At 42.1% G+C, this 22,002-nt stretch overlaps 1 protein-coding gene across 1 annotated transcript; it reads right to left on the reverse strand.

Annotated features, from left to right (window-relative positions):
- Window positions 1-1,469: 1,469 nt before the first annotated feature.
- LOC134206678 (tigger transposable element-derived protein 4-like) lies at window positions 1,470-21,180 on the reverse strand. The gene is made up of 2 exons (XM_062682406.1): window positions 20,490-21,180; window positions 1,470-1,693 (listed from the first exon to the last, which is right to left on the reverse strand). The coding sequence occupies exons 1-2, from the start codon at window positions 21,178-21,180 to the stop codon at window positions 1,470-1,472; spliced, it is 915 nt and encodes a 304-aa protein (XP_062538390.1).
- Between the last annotated feature and the right edge of the window lie 822 nt (window positions 21,181-22,002).

Below are 22,002 nucleotides of genomic sequence, written 5' to 3' on the forward strand. Positions count from 1 at the left end.
TAGGTTTGCTGTGTTTGACGCCACAATCAGCGTAGGGTGCGCTCGAAATAGAGGCCCACCGAATTGTAAGGCAATTAGAATTTATATGATTATCCTTTTGTACTTACCACAAAATAATTTGTTTTAGTTGAAGCAATACATACCGCTATCAGAATCGGATCTACTTATTCACGCCCCCTACCGCCCCTTGACAGCAATCAACGGCGTAGCAAGGGATAAGTGTCATATAACAAGAAACTGAACTTTAATTACATCATTACTTCAAAACTAACAAATTATCGTCACTAGACTTCCATAACGTAGGTTTAATTACATTGGTTCCGATTGATCAGTAACAATTTGGTCCGTCTGAATACTTCATCGTCTCAATTAATGTTGAGCAATACGAATCTAGACGGGTCAGCTAGTTCGGAAATAAAAAGTAGATAACGTAGACACCAAACCAAAGGCATAGAAGGTATAAATATGCTCACTTGGGTGTGTTTCCAATTCCTGACATTGAATTGGATGTTGGCTTAAGTGTGGGTTCAGTGCAGAAAAATAAAGATGTCGCACTAGTAGTTTTAATCTGCTCCCCTTGGTACGGTCCAACACAGACCGGTAGTGTCAGTCAACTCAGTGATTACTAACTAGCATATAGTTTACGTAGGCACAACACTTTAATGGGGTTCACAAGAGCTCAACATGCTTGAATTTTCTTTTTTATTGTCACTAACCTCTAACGTAGTTCAATAATATTAAATAACGAGTCTAAACACCTTCCATTGGATTTCGTTCGCGGAACATGCTGACCGGTATACTGGCTGTAGTGGTAACTGTCGGTTCGTATCGTCCAGCCTAACAGCCCTGATTTGTGTCGGTTGCTTCTCAGTGCGATTCTCACCGAGAGATGAGATTTTGCACGGTCCTCCTTATCACTCCTAGGGCGGTGATGACGATGACCGTTGAGCGTGATTATACAGCCACCTGGCACGACGCCATGTTTTTGCAGCCAACATCTCGAAGTAAAATTTATGGTAGTATTTGTGTTGTTTACCATTTAATTATTATTTATACTATATATAATAGCCCTGTTTGTCTGTCCGGTGACTAGCCAACCAGACCGCAGCACGCGGGGAGATTCTCACAAAAAATTAAATATTTGACACTTCAATTCTTTTTTATTATCAGATGCAGAAAACAAAACCAGTGACAATTTTAGACAACCAGACACAGCATTTGATGAAAAAAAATCACAGACAACAGACGTTGAAAGTTTTGATTTTTTTAACGCATGAATTAATGAACTGTTTATATTGAGAAAAAAAAAACTTGCCACGGGCGCTACTGCGTCCAAAAATAAGCTAGTTTTTTATATATTATGTTATTTGATTCCCATTTTGATCCAGAAGTGTCAGTGGGGACCAGTCGCGCAATGTTGGCTGCAAAACAAGCCCATTGTGCGAGATATGGATGACACCCACCTGTGATTATAGTGGAGATGGTGGAGCGTTCAGTTGTTGGTAGGGAGAGCGTACAGTTCGGCTAACTGCGATACCTAGCCACCGAGTTAGCTGTGGATAGTCCGCCTGGCGATCGTATCTATTGTTATGATCCATGCAGCCGTCGTCAAATAGACAAAAACTTGCCTTGTCAACATTGATCGTTTGCTCTGGTATGGTGATACAACGACGGGATGGATTTTGATCAGATGCTACGGAATGGTGACATCAGGGTTGTAGTTTACAGTTGGTTCTACTTCTAAGCATCTTCACCCACCCTGAAATCTGTTGCATTTCTGAAAATAGAATATAGAACCTCTTCGATGGGATGGGATTCAGGACAGTGAAATCTGCTATGATTTTTTGGATGTTTCTTTGGGCCTTGCACTGCTATCTTCTTCTGGAATTAAGGATCCTGTGGCAGTCTTAAAGGTAACAACTATGACTATTCCGTCACTGCTAGGATGCAGCTTACTGTCCTATTCTCCACTTCATGGGAGGTATATTTTCATCCTTGATTACTACTAACATTCTAATCTCGACCTGAACTGCTGCTCAAGCAGCACACTTATTATAAACGAGTTACTGTGACCTATGTACAACCAAATTCAGTCATATATGGGTTGCCGTAATCAAATCGGTCTAAATTGTGCTACTTGGGTGGCTGAAAGCGTTTGTTTCTCATTTTAAGTTGACATAAATGTTCTCGGCGCCATCTTTTCCAGAAATCCTGCAACCTTTTCTGGGTGACTTGCAGGGTATTAAGGCGATTGTTCGGAAGTTCACCCAATTCTAGTTCCGGAATGGATTGCAAGGATGTGCCAATCAGAAAATGGGCGGGCCTCAGTAGTTCGAGGTCATTAGGGTCGTCAGAGAGAGGCGTGAGGGGGCGAGAATTGAGGCAAGTTTCGACCTGGGCAAGTAGAGCGATAAAGTCCTCCGGAGACACGGACGATTCCCCTATTACACGCAGCAAATGGTGTTTGGTGGATCGAACGGCCGCCTCTCATAATCCTTCGAAGTGCGGGCACTCGGTGGTATTAGATGCCACTAGATTCTAACCTTGACACACTCCTTGGATACGGCGCTGTTATGATCGTTGCCCTCCACCAACTTTAGCAGATCCTTCATCTGGTTGTGTGCACCGACGAAATTAGTGCCATTGTCAGAGTAAATGTTAGTACACAGTCCTCTCCTCGCCACAAATCTGCGAAGCGCCTGCAGGAACCGGTCAGTGGCTAAATAGTTCCAGATGAACAGCCGTCGTACAAAGGCAAACGAAAACTGCTATGTAGGCCTTAACTGTAGCACGTCGTGGGATTGGGCGTAAATAAACAGGGCCAAAATAATAGACTCCTGCGTCAGAAAATGGGCGAGAAACGGTAACTCTAATTGCTTGTAAATCTCCCATAAATTGCTGCACGGCAGTTGGTTTGCAAGGGAAGCATTTTTGGAACCTATGTACGATATTTCTGATCACGCTTCTACCTCCAAACGGCCAGAATCGGAGTCTTAGTACACTTAGCATCAGCTGCAGCCCCGCGTGAAGCAGTTGTTCAACATAATGCCAAAGAAGCAGTCAGGTGAACGGATGCCGAGCTGGAAGAACAACTGGGTGCTTCGCTTCATCTGACTCTAAAGAGTGCTTCAGTCTCCCAGTTCAAGAAGTTGGTCCTTGGAGAAGAATGGGTTGAGCCAGCATAGTTGTGACCAGAGTGTAAAATAATCGAAAATTTTTGGTGAAGTCTACCTTTTTTCACTTGTCAGCTCACTTCCAGACACATTCATAGTCGGCTTTGGACTGTCAATATTCGGTTGAATATTAGTCATTGAATATTTATGCACAGTTCACAAATTGATAAATTATCTGAAATCTGAACACGTTTCAAACGAGTAAAGAAATTTATCACATAAAACTGAATCTGATTTTCGTCCGTGAGGCACTTTCAACGGTAAACATCAACATAAACAATACTAATTATGTTTTTTTCTACACATAGTAAGCACAATCAGTGACAGTCGAATGAATGAATTGGTGCAGTAGTCGTCTGCCTATGTCATTCTATGTTTTGAATATTCATGCGATGTTTGTCAAAATTCGGAACGAAGTTGCTTCATGAAGATGAATATTTTAGGCTCTGGTTGTGACCTATTTGGAACCTTGCCTCCCGATGAGATTGCCTTCAATTCCTCGGCAAACACTTCTTTCTAGCAGATGAACCAACGTACTTTCTGCTTCCCTCAATTCGGATGTGGTAAAGAATACCATATGCCGTCGGCTGATTTGCGGTGTTCGGAGTTGCTTTATCAGACGCTACCAGTATCCAGACGGACGATGGTCCCGGTTTAACTCGCAGTGGCCATGGGGAGGGGTCGTCAAGCCCTTGGACAAAGTCCCTGCTGCCCCGGCTACCAGTATGCAGTGCGGCGAATTAGGTCAGTATACGATGAAGTATACGTTGAACTCGCTGACAGTAGAAACAGCTGCTGTGATAATTGTCCGCCGTTTTTCTTCTTACTCCTCCTCAGATATTACCGATCCTGGTGGTCTTGGCCATTGATCCGGGCTTTCCTCCAACCAGGTGAGATCTCTCCACCATAATGTCCAGCATGTCCTGAGGCGGTATTCCTCTAGATATTAGGGCTGCCGGGTTTGCCGTGATTGTCTGCATTTTCGCCGTACGGTTAGCGACAAACGAGGTTCACGTCGTTGGGGAAGCTCACAACCAACCTGCAACCAGCCAGAATGCAAGTGGAATCCGTCCAAAAATAGCCACTCACTGTTGTTTTGATAGACGTTCGGACCTTCTCATACAATTATGTAGCCAAAACCGCTCCGCAAAGTTCCAGCCTAGGTATAGTCTGGCATTTTAACATCATCAGTACTCCGAACGTACAGACAAGCACCGTAAGCCTTATCCGAAGCGTCGGAGAAACAATGGAGTTCAACATCAACCGCTTCCGGAAGGATTATGCATCTTCCGATTCGTGCTTGACTGAGTATGGGTTGCTCGTGGAACCTTCTCCAGGACTCACCCACCATCGGATGTAGCGGCTGATCCCAGTTTAACGGTTGTTTATTTTCGTCGCGTATGATCCACAGAAGCTGCATTATTATCTTTGCCGTAATAATAGCAGCTCCCAGAAGCCCTATTTATTTATTTATTACCAGACTAAGGCTGGAGTGGCCTGTGCAGTACACAAAAGTCTTCTTCATTCAGCTCGGTTCATGGCTGTACGTCGCCAACCACCCAGAAACCCCAAGGGATCGAATAAAGTGGCAATCACTGACAACATGCTGCGTTTCGTAAGAACTGTATCGCTGTCCAGTGAAGGGATGTTGAACGAAGGTGGAATCCAAGTCAAGCCTAAGGATTTTACTGCTGAATCAGGGTCCAAGTTAATACCATCCGAAGTGCGAATCGCTAAATTTTCATCGAGAATACCTGCTAGGGCTGCTGGACAGTCGGTTGCCCATTTGCGAAATTGAAAACCTCTTCTTGACAGCATCGCATTTAGTTGAATTAGCATCTGTGTTCCTGTTTCTACATCGTTTGCACCGGTGATGACGTCATTCATGGTGTTGAACTTAAATCTGTAATTAAAAAAAACACCTTAATAAAGCATAAAAAAAAATGGCATCATTCAAGAGGAAAACGCCCTTCCTTATTCACGGCGAGTTGTTGAAGCGTTCTGGTAGCCAAAAACAGCACAGAATTTGTGCCGTACGTTACCGTATTCAGATCATACGTACGAACACTTTCCGATAGCGAATTTCACCTGAGAATGCACTGTAGAGGGCGGTCTTCGTGACGAACGATGACTAGGCGGAACATTTTCTCCACACCTGACACCAGCATGATCTGTTTGGTCCGACATCGAAGAATTATGGACCGATTTATTGACCCCACCAGTAGTACATCATTAAGCGAAACTTCAGTTTTACAGGACGCATCAAAAATATCGCGAACCTTGGTCGTAGTTGAAGCTTCTTTCACCACAGGATGATGCGGTAAACAGCACCTTTGAATCTAACCTTGGGAATCTTTATCTAGCACCCTCATATGTCCGAGATTGATGTACTCTTCCAAAAAGGCGACGGACTGTTGTCAAAGTGATGAGAACTTTGCTGACCTTCTCTCGGATCCTTGCTGATGTCGAAATGCTATGTCCTTCGATTCACCCGACCTTGACCGACCATTCGTATTTCGTTGTATCGTGCTGGAGAACCACATCACTTCTCCCCAGGCGAATGAAAAAAAAAACAAAATTTAAAAAAATCTACGGAATATGTACTTATATCAGCAATGCAGGTACCTGCAGGTACATTAAAGCAACTTCCATTGTTACAGAACTCGTCACCATAAAAGCAATCCAACAAGTCGTATCTTATAAAGCGGGATTATTATTCCAAACATTCACCCATGTCGACATTCACGACCGGCATCGCTACTCATTTTAATTTAAATTAAAGGATTACTAAACAAACCATCCAAGAGCCGGGTGCTCATTAAAACTCTGCTTATTTAATTAGAATAAATTGTAATCCTGTTTTCGTTGCGGATCCGGGCTAGCGTCTCTTAGTTTTGCTGATGTGATGTCGCAGGATGACATCCGTTCCCAATTCTATTCCTTCTGACCTGTTCCACATAATAATGGCATCCACCTAGCAGCAGAGAGGAGGAGTGCCCATTGTTGAGCTAACTTTGCCGTCTGCTGGTGGATAGGACGAACCCGGAAAAATCATCACCCCAAACAGAAGCCGGCCGCATTTTCTGTGTAAATAGGTCTAAAAGTCATGTCGAGCACACTTTAAATGTCTAAATTTACGTCGGTTTTCGTGCCAATACGAAATTAGGTCAACACACCGAGGGAGCGAGATGCGGCATTGTCGACAACGCCGTTGCCGTCGTCGTCGTTTGTTGAGAGGATGCTGTGCACTGCTGGCTGAGGATAAAGCCATCAATAAGTTGAAGGGGGAGTTAACTGGCTTTGGCGGTGCGAACATCGAACCGAGTGGAGCAGGGAAAAAGCAAATGCCAAACAAAGGACCTGCTAGCATCGAGATCGGAGGGGATCCGTGACAACTACGGGGGACTTACCTTTATTGAGCCGTGCATGACTGGGCTGGAATAAGTCCGTTGTGTGGGATGGCAGCACTCAGGTGAAAGCACTTTCTTATGATCCGTAAAAATCCTTACAATGAAGCTTTCTGCATTCAGTTTTCGCATCTATCTAACGGGAAAACTTGACAAGCTGGTCTTAGGGAAGGGCTATAAATTACTTCATGCTTAGGGAGTGAAAGAAATAGTGAAGTGCAAATATGTGTTACAAAAGTCCAGACATCTTACTGAGCCACGCGTATCGAACCGATGTTCTACATTTTAGCTCGACGGGTGCGAACTAGGGTGGGCCATACTTACACGAAACCCATTTCTTCCCTGATTGATACCACGAAAAATCTAAAAATTGTATTCCATGAAGCTACTTTTAAAAAATTAGCATGATTAATTAGGTGATCATTGATTGTTTCACGATGCTTGCTCAATAATTTTAAATAGTCATAATGTCCTTATTTGAGTAATTTCCCTCATAATTGGCTTCCTGGCGAATGTTCCATCGTGAATCTCAACCACCCACCCGGTAGCATGGCAGCCATCATCGTCGTGGTCGTTATAATGATAACGACGATGACGGAGTGTGCTCCTGGCAGTATTTATAGTGATGTAATGTGTGCCGTCGGAAGCGACACTAAAAGGAGCAGATTTTCCATTTACTCCCGTGGTGGTTGTCTTTCGCTGGCTGGTGTACCAACGGTTTGTGCCAAGCCGATGCCGGTGAGATCGCTATTGATTTTATTTGTTTTCTCTGCTTTCTAGCTAGTTGGTTGGAGTCACCGGCACTCAAGGTTACAGCTCGCTTGCAATCAATGGGGTGAAACTTTGGCTCGATGCTGAGTGGGGTTGCCTGTTCTGAGGTTTTCAGTAGCAAGCGCACGTTTTCCAGTGAAATTTAAGCTCTTACGTAAATCACAAAGACGCTTATCGAGTTTATGGCGGGGCATCGTCAATAAAAGTTAACTAATGAGCTGCCGTGTAAGGGGTTTGATATGCAACAATGAAATTAGAAATGTAATGATTCCATGACGCAAATCTGGGCTCTCAGATTGCGAAATTGTTACTTTCATCAACAATCTCTGGGAAAATGAACCCAATGGAATTAACTACAAAAGCTTTTCAACTCAAACGACAATCTACGGAGCACCAAATCCTAAGAACAAATTTTACTTGTTATCGTTGATTTCGAGTGAAAGCTTTGTGAGTAGGTACATCTCGATCCTCCCGTCATCTCCATTCAGAGAATGCGGAGAATCGCCAATTTAACTCTACATGCAAATGAAAAATGGAAACTCAAACGTGCTACTCGTTTGAAACAAGAAAAAGTTCAGCATTCAGCAGGATTTGGAATATGTTGAAAGGTTACAATTTTTTCATTAGGTTACATTCAATTTCATAAATTAGATTGTCACTTGCGGAAATGCCTAATTTACACTAATTCGTAATGCTACAATAAACTTAAATTTGTTTAATATAAATCTTGTGTTCTGCAATCGTTTTCACAAAACAATAATTTCGGCAACTAGTTGAAAAAAGATGACTTTTTCAGCAGAAAAGTAGTACTAGTACGTAAATATTAAAGGTCTCCAGTTAGCCGAGCAAAGGTCAAACCGGAGATGGCGAGTTCGATGCATGGTCCGGTCTAGGATGTTTTCAGGTGGGAAACATTCTCGACTCACTGGCATAGTGTAACCGTTGTACGTTAATAGCTGCAATCTGACTGAACGGATTTTCCCGATAAGCCTCTTAATCAAAAGATTGTAAGCACACGCTTCATGTTCATTTTTGATAATATCCACGAAACTTGTTAAAACAGGAATTTTTTTTTTTTTAAAGTAAAATACGAATATCACTGAAGTCTATAAATATGGATACCGCTTTTTTCTCTTATCATTCGTTGACTACACTATGATTGATGCAGACGCTAGCGAATAGGATGCAACTGTTCCCTTCCCAATAATGAAAGCCTATTCTGATTACGCTATTTAATATTATAATAATTTGATGCTGATTCCCATACAATTAATTTTCTTTCTCCACTTTAACTCTTTCAGGACCAATTTTTTCTAAGCGGTCAGTGAAATCGATTCCATTTGTTTTCGTGATTAATAATAAAGATATGAAAAAACAAGCTGAAAAATATTTTTTTGGGATCTGCTTGATCATAAAAACTATCCTTGAGTACAGAGCTTACGATCTACAGTCACTACGCTAGCTTTTTTCGTCATTAGAAGCTTGGAAACGTTTTGAACCATGTCCATAACATATTCCAGAAGACCAAACCAGAAGACCAGAAGAGATCCTGGGTCATCCAAACCGTCCTAGGACCAGAACTTGTGATCTACAGCCACGACACTAGCTTTTTGTCATTCAATGCTTGGATATGTATTCAACCATATCCAAAGACCTCACATGAGGTGTAATGGATATAATTGAATGCATATTGAAGCTTTGATTACAAAAAAAAACCCAACTTAATTCACCGAGTGGTGACACTGCCTTTCTCGCATTTAGCCAAGACACCAACCTTATATGGCGCTTACATAGTTCGATTCAATTTTTTAAATAACTTTTAAACGCAATGGTCAATCGTTATCAAATTCAATAGTGATCAACTAGGGCTTGACCCCCGTCGAATGTAACTTGTTGCGAGAAAATCGGTTAAGAATTACTATATGAAAAAGTGGCCATCTTTGCAGGGTTGCTGTCCGGCATTCTTGCAACATGTCCTGCCCATCGTACCCTTCCGGCTTTAGCTACCTTCTGGATACTGGGTTCGCCGTAGAGTTGGGCGAGCTCATGGTTCATTCTTCATCGCCACACACCGTCTTCTTGCACACCGCCAAAGATGGTCCTAAGCACCCGTCTCTCGAATACTTCGAGTGCTTGCAAGTCCTCCTCGAGCATTGTCCATGTTTCATGTCCGTAGAGGACAACCGGTCTTATTAACGTCTTGTACATGACACATTTGGTGCGGTGGCGAATCTTTTTCGACCGCAGTTTCTTCTGGAGCCCGTAGTAGGCCCGACTTTCACAGATGTCGCGCTCGGTTCCGCCCACAAGCATGTACTTTGTCTTTGACGCATTCACCACCAGTCCAACTTTTGTTGCTTCACGTTTCAGGCGGGTGTACAGTTCTGCCACCTTTGCAAATGTTCGGCCGACAATGTCCATGTCATCCTCGAAGCAAATAAATTGACTGGATCTGTTGAAAATCGTACCCCGGCTCTCCGCATGACACCTTCTAGCGCAATGTTGAACAACAGGCACGAAAGTCCATCACCTTGTCTTAGTCCCCGGCGCGATTCGAACGAACTGGAGTGTTCGCCCGAAATCTTCACACAGTTTTGCACACCATCCACCGTTGCTTTGATCAGTCTGGTAAGCTTCCCAGGGAAGCTGTTCTCGTCCATAATTTTCCATAGCTCTACGCGGTCTATACTATCGTATGCCGCCTTGAAATCAACGAACAGATGATGCGTTGGGACCTGGTATTCACGGCCGGATTAAGGATTGGCCGTACAGTAAAGATCCGGTCCGTTGTCGAGCGGCCGTCAACGAAGCCGGCTTGATAACTTCCCACGAACTCGTTCACTAATGGTGACAGACGACGGAAGATGATCTGGGATATCACTTTGTGGGCGGCATTAAGGATGGTGATCGCTCGAAAGTTCTCACACTCCAGTTTGTCGCCTTTCTTGTAGATGGGGCATATAACCCCTTCCTTCCACTCCTCCGGTAGCTGTTCGGTTTCCCAGATTCTGACTATTAGTTTATGCAGGCAAGTGGCCAGCTTTTCCGGAGCCATCTTGATGAGCTCAGCTCCGATACCATCTTTACCAGCTGCTTTATTGGTCTTTATAGCTATTGAATGGCATCCTTAACTTCCCTCAAGGTGGGGGCTGGTTGGCTTCCATCGTCCGCTGAACTGACGTAGTCATCTCCTCCGCTGCCTTGACTTTCACTGCCTGTACTCTCAGCGCCATTCAAATGTTCCTCGTAGTGCTGCTTCCACCTTTCGATCACCACACGTTCGTCCGTCAAGATGCTCCCATCCTTATCCCTGCACATTTCGGCTCGCGGCACGAAGCCTTTGCGGGATGCGTTGAGCTTCTGATAGAACTTGCGTGTTTCTTGAGAACGGCACAGCTGTTCCATCTCCTCGCACTCCGCTTCTTCCAGGCGGCGTTTCTTCTCCTGAAAAAGGCGGATCTGCTGTCTCCGCTTCCGTCTATAACGTTCCACGTTCTGCCGGGTACCTTGCTGCAGCGTGACCGCCCGCGCTGCGTCCTTCTCCTCCAGAATCTGTCTGCACTCTTCGTCGAACCAATCGTTCCGTCGACTTCGACCCATATACCCGACGTTGTTCTCCGCTTCGTCGTTAATGGCTGCTTTGACTGTATTCCAGCAGTCCTCAAGAGGGGCCCAATCGAGCTCACCCTCTTCCGGCAACGCTGCCTCGAGATGCTGCGCGTATGCAGTGGCGACATCAGGTTGCTTCAGTCGCTCTAGGTCGTACCGCGGCGGTCGTCGGTACCGAACATTGTTGATGACGGATAGTTTTGGGCGCAGTTTAACCATCACCAGATAGTGGTCAGAGTCGATGTTAGCGCCACGATATGTCCTGACGTCGATAATGTCAGATAAGTGCCGTCCATCAATCAGAACGTGGTCGATTTGTGATTCTGTCTGCAGTGGTGATCTCCAGGTGTTCCGATACGGAAGGCTGTGTTGGAAGTAGGTGCTGCGAATGGCCATATTCTTGGAGGCAGCGAAATCAATTAATCGTAGGCCGTTTTCGTTTGTCAGTCGGTGAGCGCTGAACTTTCCAATAGTCGGTCTAAACTACTCCTCTTGGCCAACCTGAGCGTTGAAATCTCCTATGATGATTTTGACGTCATGGCTTGGGCAGCTGTCGTACTCACGTTCCAGCTGCGCGAAGAATGCGTCCTTATCATCATCAGTGCTTCCGGAGTGTGAGCTATGGACGTTGGTTATGCTGAAGTTGAAGAACCGGCCTTTGATCCTCAACCTGCACATTCTCTCGTTGATCGGCCACCACCCGATCACGCGCCTTTGCATATCGCCCATCACTATGAAAGCTGTTCCCAGCTCATGTGTGTTGCCGCAGCTCTGGTAGATTACCTCTAAACGTTCGCACCATTGATCCCTTCCAACAAACCTCCTGCAGCGCTACGATGCCGAATCTACGGTCCTTGAGCACATCGGCGAGTATGCGTGTGCTCCCGATGAAGTTGAGAGATTTGCAGTTCCACGAACCGAGTTTCCAATCGCTAGTCCCTTTTCGTCGCAGTGGTCTTCGCCGATGGTTCCGGTTCGTACTCTTTTGTTGATTGTTCGTTGCGAATGTTTTTTTTTAAAGGCTGGCTTGCAGGGCCTGACACCAAACCCCCTAAATTTCCGGTGGACCATGGTGCACAGTTTCACTCAGAGTCCCTCGCTGGCACTCGGACGATGATCAGCCGCCCCTAACATGGAGAACATGGAGAACAGACGCTGTTGTGAGCCGATCCTGACATGGAGAACAGACGCTCAGTAAGATTTGCACCTCCGGAGAGGAGCAAACCCCCCCTTCCCTGTCAGCATACGACCATAGTTCCCACCGGGGTTGGTTACCCGATCTTCCCTAAGGTTGCTCGTATCCCGGCCAGCACCATGGGGAGGTAGGGATAGGGATCTTACAGCTGTAGATCTCAAGTCTCGAACTCAATTTTTTACCCAGAATATCTATCTAACTATTTTGCGATGTCTGTTGACCTCATAGAAGATGTAACGGATACAACTGAATTAATATTTTAAGCTTTAAGTACTAAAAAACCAGAACACCAAGAAAAGCACATAAGAGAGGTCAAAATTGCACTTTAGGGAGATAGATTCAGTTATTTCCATCAATTCACATTTATTTGCGATCATTTAAATGCATTGCGGCAGTTTTGAAAAAAAATAGATTTTGAATTAGGAAAAACAATGTTTTTCTAATTACTCCGGAGCGCAATTCCCGATTAGGCCAATTTTCAATAGCGAAAACTGTGGAAAGCTTCCGCGTCGAATGCAACCTGTTGCAAGCAAATCGGACGAGGCTAACTATAAAAAAGTTTGACTCACATGTTTTGTACACACACACATACATACATACATACACACATACAGACATCACCTCAATTCGTCGAGCTGTTTCCGAGCCTTCTTTCAAAAGTTCGGTTTTGGAGTGATCCTATAGCCTTTACGTATACTTAGTTTACGCGAAAAAGCTTCCAAATAGCTGTAGATCTTGTGTTCATAAATAATATTATATAAACAATCAAAAAATAAAGAAAAAAAGCTGTAGAACTCAAGTCCTGAACTCAAGAACAGTGTGTATGACTTAAAATATCTCAAAACTCTTTTACAATATTCGTTGGGCTCCCAGTACCTTTGAGTACCAAAAAGAGCTTCTAAGCAGCTGTTGATCTCGATTCTGGAGCTCAAGGACAATTTGGATGTCAAAGAATATTTTAAAACTTTCAAGAAGATTTGTTTTATTCCTTTCTTTATTTATTAGGCGCACTCTGTGTTACTTAACCGCTACTGTGTCGAGATCTACTGTGGTATTTTGCTGTACAGAATCCACTCAGGATCTATTTTTAGATTTTCATTACCATTATTGTTGTCGTTGCCAGTCCATCTTATCGTGAGTCCACCTTATCGTGAGTGCTTATTGATGATGTCACACGATGTTCTTCTCAAGGTCTTGGGCCAATCCTTGAGTCGAGGCATCACTGTTGGAGAAAGGATAGTTGGATTGTCGAGTACGACAAAGAAGCGCGGGTCGATAAAACCCGGTCGCGACAACTAGAAATCAACAAGTGCTAGCCATCCCAAGCAGCACAAGTCTTATGAAACTGGTTACAGCAACCTAATTGTGACTAAATCGGGTCATATAATTCCAAGAATCTTAGATCCGGGGGTAGAAGGTGATAGATCTATTGTAACTCCTATAGCCCGTTTCAAGAACGTATGCGTTCCGAAGCTATACTGCTGTCATACGCATATTTGTTTCATGTTTGTTGGGATTCCCTTTACACAAGGGACAGTTATGCATATAACGGTAGTATAGTCGTATACAATAAGCCCCGCATGATTGATAAATTTCATAAGAATATTTGAAGTGCATTCACACTTCCTGAATCAAGGATTGAATCCTTTTGATATTCTAATCTAAAATGGATATTAACACTATTGCTGATTGTGCATCTTTAATTGCTAATGCCTTCTGCGAATAAATGAAAGTAATTATTTTAACCCTTATGCGGCCAACAAAAAAAAACACACGTGGATGGCCGACAGGGTACCCGTGTTCCACTAAATTGAAATTCTCATAACTTCAACAATTTTCAACCGATTTGGATAATTTTGACAGTTTTGGAAACAGAAACTCATATACTTTTTGCTAATTGTCAAGGTTTACAGCTTATGCCCATGGTTATTCAAGAAATCTTTGAAGTAAGGCTTAAGAGTCTACATGCGTAACCAAAGGCCATTCAACCAGTTTCAAATATGCTACAAGCTCTTTGCGCTTCTTAGAATTGAAGGTGTTCACAGTATATGCTTCGGGTAATGCAAGAATCCCTGAAATGAGGTCTTAGTCATCCGAGAAATCTCTGGAGTAAAGCCTAAAGATCTACTCGCGTTACCAAAGGCCTATAATGCAAATTCAAATACGGTACATGCTCTTCGTGGTACTTAGCATAGAATGCGTTCACAGTATATGTTCCGAGTCATCCAAGAAATCTCTGGAGTAAGGCCTTAAGGTCTACACTCGTAACCATGGGTCTATGGACTTGTCTCAAAAGTGGTACATGCTCTTTGCGCATCTTGAAATCAAATGTGATCACTACATATGTTCTGCGCTATCGAAGAAATCTCTCGGATAAGTCCTCTGGCGCCTTCATTGCATATGTTCATGGTCATCCAAGAAAACCTTGGAAAAGGCCTTCAGGTCTACACGCGTAACCAGAGATCTTTTGGATTGTTTCAAAACTGGTACATGCCCTTTGTGGTACATAGAATAGAACGCCTTTATTGCATATGTTCATGGTCATCCAAGAAAACCCTGGAAAAGGCCTTAAGATCTACACACGTAACCAGATACCTTTCGGATTGTTTCAAAAGTGGCATATGCCCTTTGTGGTACATTGAATATACCGTTTTCATTGCATATGTTCATGGGTATCCAAGAGAACACTTGAACAATCAGCAAGAATTTCACGCGTAACCAGAGTTCTTTCGGCCGGTTGAATAGTTATACATGCCTTTTATTGTACGTAGAATAGAATGCACCCATTTTAAATGTTCATGGTCATCAAAGAAGATCCTGAAGTAAGGCATTAGGATCTACACCAGAGATATATCAGCCTGTCTTAAATTTGGTACATGTCTTTGGGGCCCATGAATAAAATACGTTCATGGCATATGCTAATGGTCACCCTAGAAATTTATGGAGTAAGACTTCTAGGCTTACACGAATATCTAGAGGGTCTTTAAGGTCACTCCTTACGGAATCCAAGTTTCAAAGTGCTCGCGTTTTCGGGGGCACACCACTCGATACGGAAGCAACGCACAACTGTCATTTTTATTATTTCACGCATGCTGCGACGCAGCAAAGCTAAATCAACAAAAAAATACAGTTGTGCGCCGCCTCCGTATCGATTGGTGTGCCCCCGAAAACGCGAGCACTTTGAAACTTGGATTCCGTGAGGAGTGTCCTTAATCTAATTTTAATATGGTACATGGTCTTTGCGATATTAGCCCGTTTTTTCCCTCACGTTCTCGGCGTGAAGTTGTATCGTTCCAATTTATTAACATTTTGCATTTCCAAAGCATAGACAACTTCATATTAGTGCTATCAATGAAGTTTGTATACTACCTGGAACCAACAACAAGACAACAATAACTACTAGGAATGCTAATATATCAAGATGAGGCTTCACATCTTGTTTATTCTTCAATAACTGCCCAGAGCTAATGACAACAACTTGCACTACTTGAAATGCAAACATATACCAATAGCCTTCCGTTCGTGGGTTGATCTACAGATCATTCCTATATGGAGTTCATAGACTACCTAGTACCATGGCAAAAACAAAAACTACAGCGTACGTTCGATAACTGCAAGTCATTTAACTGCAATTCGATAGTTGCAACAGTTTTACAGTTATCGAACCGCTAAACTTCAAACCGATGACAGACTCAATGACAGCTGCATTGCGCTGCACATTTAGATGCACTTCTCTTGCATTTGACGTCGATTGACAACCGTTTGACGTCTAGAGTGCGTTGCAGTTATCGAACGGCATTCGATAACTGAAGTAAACATTTTGTCACTCCCAGATTTTGCCTAACCCGATTTTATCACGTTTTCGACCCAATTTGCCGCAAACAATAAAGATTTTCATGAAATAACTTTCACTGCCTGTAGCTTATTATGAATCATTTATGAGTACCTGTTAATAAGTTTGTAAGTCTCTTCGACAAAAAAAATACGGATTCCATTCACGTATTTTGCCTTGCCTTCATTACGGAGCCCACGCCAATGAAAATAACTACTTAAAATACAAACATATACCAAGAAGGGGTCTCACAATTTGTTTATTTTCAAATAAGTGCCTCCATTAAGGAGGTTGATCCATCGACCTTGACTCTATTTCATAGACTACCTGGAGCTCAAGACAACAACAAGAACTACTTGGAATACAAACATATACCAAGATGGGGTCACAAAACTTGTTTATTCTTCGATAACTGCCTCCATTACGGAGATTGATCTACAGAACTTCGGTGGGGTTTGATCCCACGAAACCAGTACGCTAGACAGGTGTTTTCCCTACTAAGCTACGAAGGACCTTCGTCGTCCTCCGCATCTTAGCGGGTACTGCTGAAACCAAATTCACAGCACCGGGCATGTAGCCGAACTCTCGTAATATATTCTCAGAACTAACTCTCTCATATATGTTTTTGTATAATGCCAACCAAGGATGAGTATTTAGTATTATCTGGCTCCTACACACTTGCTTCATCACCAACGGCGCTCGATGAAGTAGGGTTATGTGAGATTGTGCCAGTTGGTCGTCAGATCCCAACCCGACCACATAAGCGAAGAGAGATCGCCTTTCGAGTTCAGTACATTCAAAGTTAATTGCCTATGTTCCGGGTATTGGGCCACCCGGAGTGGAAATTAATTACTATGTCTGAAACTCGATTATGCATATGCACAACATGTGATAGATTAGGTTCGGAAAAGGTATTGGAGGAAAACCGCTACCTTCCTTCCCTCCCAGTTGTTCTTCAATAACTGCATCCGTTACGGAGGTTGATCCACCGACCTTGACTCTATGGAGTTCGTAGACTACCTGGAGTCCTCGACAACAACAAGAACTACTTCGAATACTCACATATACCAAGAAGGGGTCACGCAACATGTTTATTCTTCGATAACTGCCTCCGTTACGGAGATAGATCCGAAGATCTTGAGTGTATGGAGTTCGTAGACTACCTGGAACTCACGACAACAACAAGGACTACATGAAAAACAAACATATACCAAGAAGGGGTCACACAACTTGTTTATTTTTCAATAACTGCCTCCATTACGGAGATCGATCCACCGACCTTGAATCTATGGAGTTTGTAGACTGCCTGGAGCCAACGACAACAACAAGAACTACTTGGAATACAAACATATATCAAGAAGGGGTCACGAAACTTGTTTATTCTTCAAACGCTGCCTCCGTTACCGAGGTCGATCCCCAGACCTTGACTCTATGGAGTTCGTAGACTACCTGGAGTCTTCGACAACAACAAGAACTACTTGGAGTACACACATATACCAAGAAGGGGTCACAACTTGTTTATTCATCGATAACTGCCTCCATTACGGAGATTGTTCCGAAGACCTTGACTATGTGGAGTTCGTAGACTATCCGGAACTCACGACAACAACAAGAACTGCATGAAAAACAAACATATGTCAAGAAGGGGTCACAAAACATGTTTATTCTTCAATAACTGCCTCCATTACGGAGGTTGATCCACCGACCTTGAATCTATGAAGTTCGTAGATTACCTAGAGCCCGCGACAACAACCCGAACTACTTGGAATACAAACATATGCCAAGAAGGGGTCACACAACTTGTTTATTCTTCTATAACTCATTACGGAGATTGATTCGAAGACCTTGACTGTGTGGAGTTCATAGACTACCTGGAACTCACGACAACAACAAGAATTACATGAAAAACAGATATATATATATCAAGAAGGGGTCACACAGCTTGTTTATTCTTCATTAACTGCCTCCATTACGGAGGTTGATCCACATACCTTGAATTTATGGAGTTTGTAGACTACCTGGAACCAATGACAACAACAAGAATTACTTGGAATACAAACAAATACCAAGAAGGAGTCACACAACTTGTTTATTCTTCAATACAGTGAACTCTCCCTTACTCGATATTGAAGGGACCATCGAGTTAGGGAGGTATCGAGATAGGGAATTTTTTTTAGAACTTCTCAACCCTTTACATTGTATGTACAAAAATGTGTGTATGTAAATGTTAGTAGTTGATTTGCGTTATAAAACCTCATTACTGTATATTCTGTCTCATTACTTATGGGACGGGCCGATTGAATTTTTTTTTTGTATTTCTCGTACATCCATTGTACATCCTATGTATTTGCTCCATATACAAACTTTTCATAGGAGGCCTAAAGACAAATAGTGCTGTATACCAATTAACTCAGATAAACGAATTGAGGTGATGTTTGTGTGTGTACAAAAAAGTTTTACCAACTTTTTGGGCACTTATCCTTAATCGATTTGCTTGCAACAAGTTACATTCAACGGAGAATCATGTCTCATTATTTCCTACCAAAAAAATCATGAATCGGACTTTTGGCTTTCAATTGTGGCCAAAATATTGTTTTTATAATGCCTGAGAAGGGCATTATTATGGCTAAATAGATTAATCAGGTGTTTATTTTATGGTTTGCCTCGAACCGTGTATTGTGGCGTCAAATTGTTGATTCAGTGTTATCTGTTTATATGTAACCTAAATGAATAAATGGTTTGCCGAACCAAAAGTTCAGTCACCTTCAGTATGGTCAATACGCATTTTCAACTGAGCTATGAAAAATCCGTAATGTAATGTAATGTACTGGGAACATATAAGCTTAGACTCAAACGAAATGATAATGAAAATTACATACAAATATTACATCTGATTGTCAATTCAGTTTATTGTGTATTTTCAAAATTAAATTGAAAAAATAATACATTGAATAGTGATTCAATAGCTATATCGACCTTTCAAGAAGTGCTCAAGTGCAAAGAATTGTTCAAATAGCTTCGGCGGTACGTTCTCAGTGGATTGAAGAATTTCGGACAGGTTGTTGATATTGGTTTTTACGCTTTCTGACGTAATATCGAATGGAACTCTGTCACAAACAGCCATGACCTTCACCTCTGCATCATTCTCATCAACTTCTGCTTCTGTGATGCTGTCCAGAATATCGTTATCGGTCATCAGCTCATAACAAATCACGTTTTTCTACTTCGCAATATTCAATGAATGATGGTGAGATTTTAAAGTCCGGGGAAATGTCTGCAGCTGCTCTTTCCTGGCGTAATAATTCAGCCAAAGGCAAATCGTCCTCACCTTCTAAGGAAAACCCCGCTTTTCTAAAACAATGTAAAATCGTTTCTGATTTTACATCATTAGTCCACGCTTTGGATATAATGTTGATGGCATCCAAAACCGTTATTTCCGATATACCCTGAAACAAACAAATAACTATCAAATCTGTTTGAAGTAAGTTAAACGGATTTACCGAACAATCTTCCATTTCTTTCAACCGTAGGTTTACCAACTCATGGCGGTAATAAAGTTTGAGATTTTTAATTATCCCCAAATCCAATGGCTGAAGAACTGAAGTGGCGTTCGGAGGAAAAAACTGCAGATTTATGGCTTTCAATTTTGGTTGCAATGATTTCGGATGAGCAGTGCAATTGTTCACCAGAAACAATACTTTGCGTCTCCCGGATAAAAATGTACTATTGGTTCAATAGGGTAAACAATTGATTTACCATACAATGTACGGTATACAATAGGATACATTGTTTCTTGATGGTTGCACAGATTGTATCAACACTGACGATACAATACATCAACATATTTCGCTAATGTAACAATACTTGCAATTGTTTTAGAAACGTTTTCGTACATAATATTCATGCATTGATAACATTTGAAACGTTTCTTTACATTACATATAAACTATATAACAATATTTGCCTCATAGCGCCAAATATGCATTTTTTCCCTTTAAATTGCATTGTTGAACAGTAAAGCTGTCACAACTGAGAAATCAAAAATCGTATTGTTTTACTATACAAATACAATACAATCCATTGTATTTTGAATAGTTTTGTTCGGATATTTCAACAATATATTAACCGTACACTCTATTGTGTGACGAAAAAAATGTATGGCAAAATCTCAGATTTTGTATAGTTACGACACTTAACAACCCGTACATTCTATTGCGGAAACTTCATTTACATTTGAGTAAATGGTTCATAACAATGCATTCTAATGTATTTGTATGGTTTCATTTACAATATAATCTATTGCCAATTTAATGTTATTAATAGTAGTGTTACAATAAATTGTATTGTTATTCTACTGTATTTTTTATTCGGGCTCTCTTCTGTGAATTTTTTATCCAAAGATAAAATCCACTTTTCAAAGAGTACTGACGTCATCCAAGCCTTAGTGTTGCTCTCGTAAGTTACTGGTAGCGATTTCACGTTTTTAAAGCATCTTGGCTTACGACTTTTCCCAATAACAAGCAACGGAAGCTTCTCGGTTCCGTTCATGTTAGTTGCGCACATGACCGTCAACCGCTGTTTTGAATATTTCCCTCCATGGCAAGTTTCCGAGCGGAACACAAACGACTTTTCTGGTAAGCATTTGAAAAACAGGCCTGTTTCATCGGCGTTGAAAATATCATTTGGCTCATATTCGTTAATTAACCCGGGAAGTACATTTGACATCCAATCGCTAGTCATGTTCAAATCAACACTAGCACTCTCGCCGCAAAGCTTACGGAATGACATGCGCTGACGTTTGCAGAACTTACTAAGCCATCCAGCACTTCCTTTGAAATTTGCTAATCCAAGTTTATCAGCAAATTCGCAAGCTTTTGCTCGAATAATAGATCCGGATAACGGTATGTTATTTTCCCTGGCTTGACGAACGAATAGCTCCATTGCCACTTCAAGCTTATCGTTACCTACTAACCTCATACGTTTCTTATGGAGATTTCCGGCATTTTCAGCTTTTACCTTCCAATTTTCCTTGTTCTTGTAGATGGTTGACACAGTACTTTGCGGTAAATCATACTCCTTGGCCACATCCTTCACCTTCCGACCGAAGACTTCAATTTGCTCGATGATTTTCAACCGCACGGCAATTGTAAGAGTTCGGACAACTCGTTTTTCCGTATTCACGATAATATCCATAACTGATTCCCGATTTCAACTAATTCAATTGAGAAATGGTTGCACGAAAATGACATTTACATGTAACCACGGTGTACAGAATCAGGTACGCTCGTAAGAAAATCACAACAGGACATTTTTTTACCATTATTCATTGGAGCAAAATGGTCCGTTACCCCGAGGCGTCCTTTCATTGTCACGTGCACGCAGCGTTGAAAAGACGCTACGTGGGCATCAAGCCAAAAGTAGGAATGTTGAAACCGCAGGGCTTAGCTTGAGCAAAGATAGTTTGACGTCACATATTTACATTCTAACTGAATGTTCACATACGTTTTAGGCCTACCTTGTTTTATTGTATGCCATGAAAGTAAACTTCTTCTGACAACATCGAGTTAGGGAGGAGAAAATGCATAGGGAAATAACTTCGACTTAGAGAATATCGAGTTAGGGAGATATCGACTTACGGAGAGAACGCAACATACTAGATTGAAGGGACTTTGAATCTCATCGAGTAAGGGAAAATATCGAGTAACAGAACATCGAGTAAGGGAGAGTTCACTGTAACTGCCTCCGTTGCTGAGGTTGATCCACAGATCTTGACTCTATGGAGTTCGTAGACTACCTGGAGCCAACGACAACAACAAGAACTACATGAAAAACAGATATATATCAAGAAGGGGTCACACAGCTTGTTTATTCTTCAATAACTGCCTCCGTTACTGAGGTTGATCCACAGATCTTGACTCTATGGAGTTCGTAGACTACCTGGAGCCCACGACAACAACAAGAACTACTTTGAATACAAGCATATACCAAAAAGGGGTCATGCATCTTGTTTATTCT

Source organism: Armigeres subalbatus, chromosome 1 (genome assembly GCF_024139115.2).
Source record: "Armigeres subalbatus isolate Guangzhou_Male chromosome 1, GZ_Asu_2, whole genome shotgun sequence".
Taxonomy (NCBI): Eukaryota; Metazoa; Arthropoda; class Insecta; order Diptera; family Culicidae; genus Armigeres; species Armigeres subalbatus.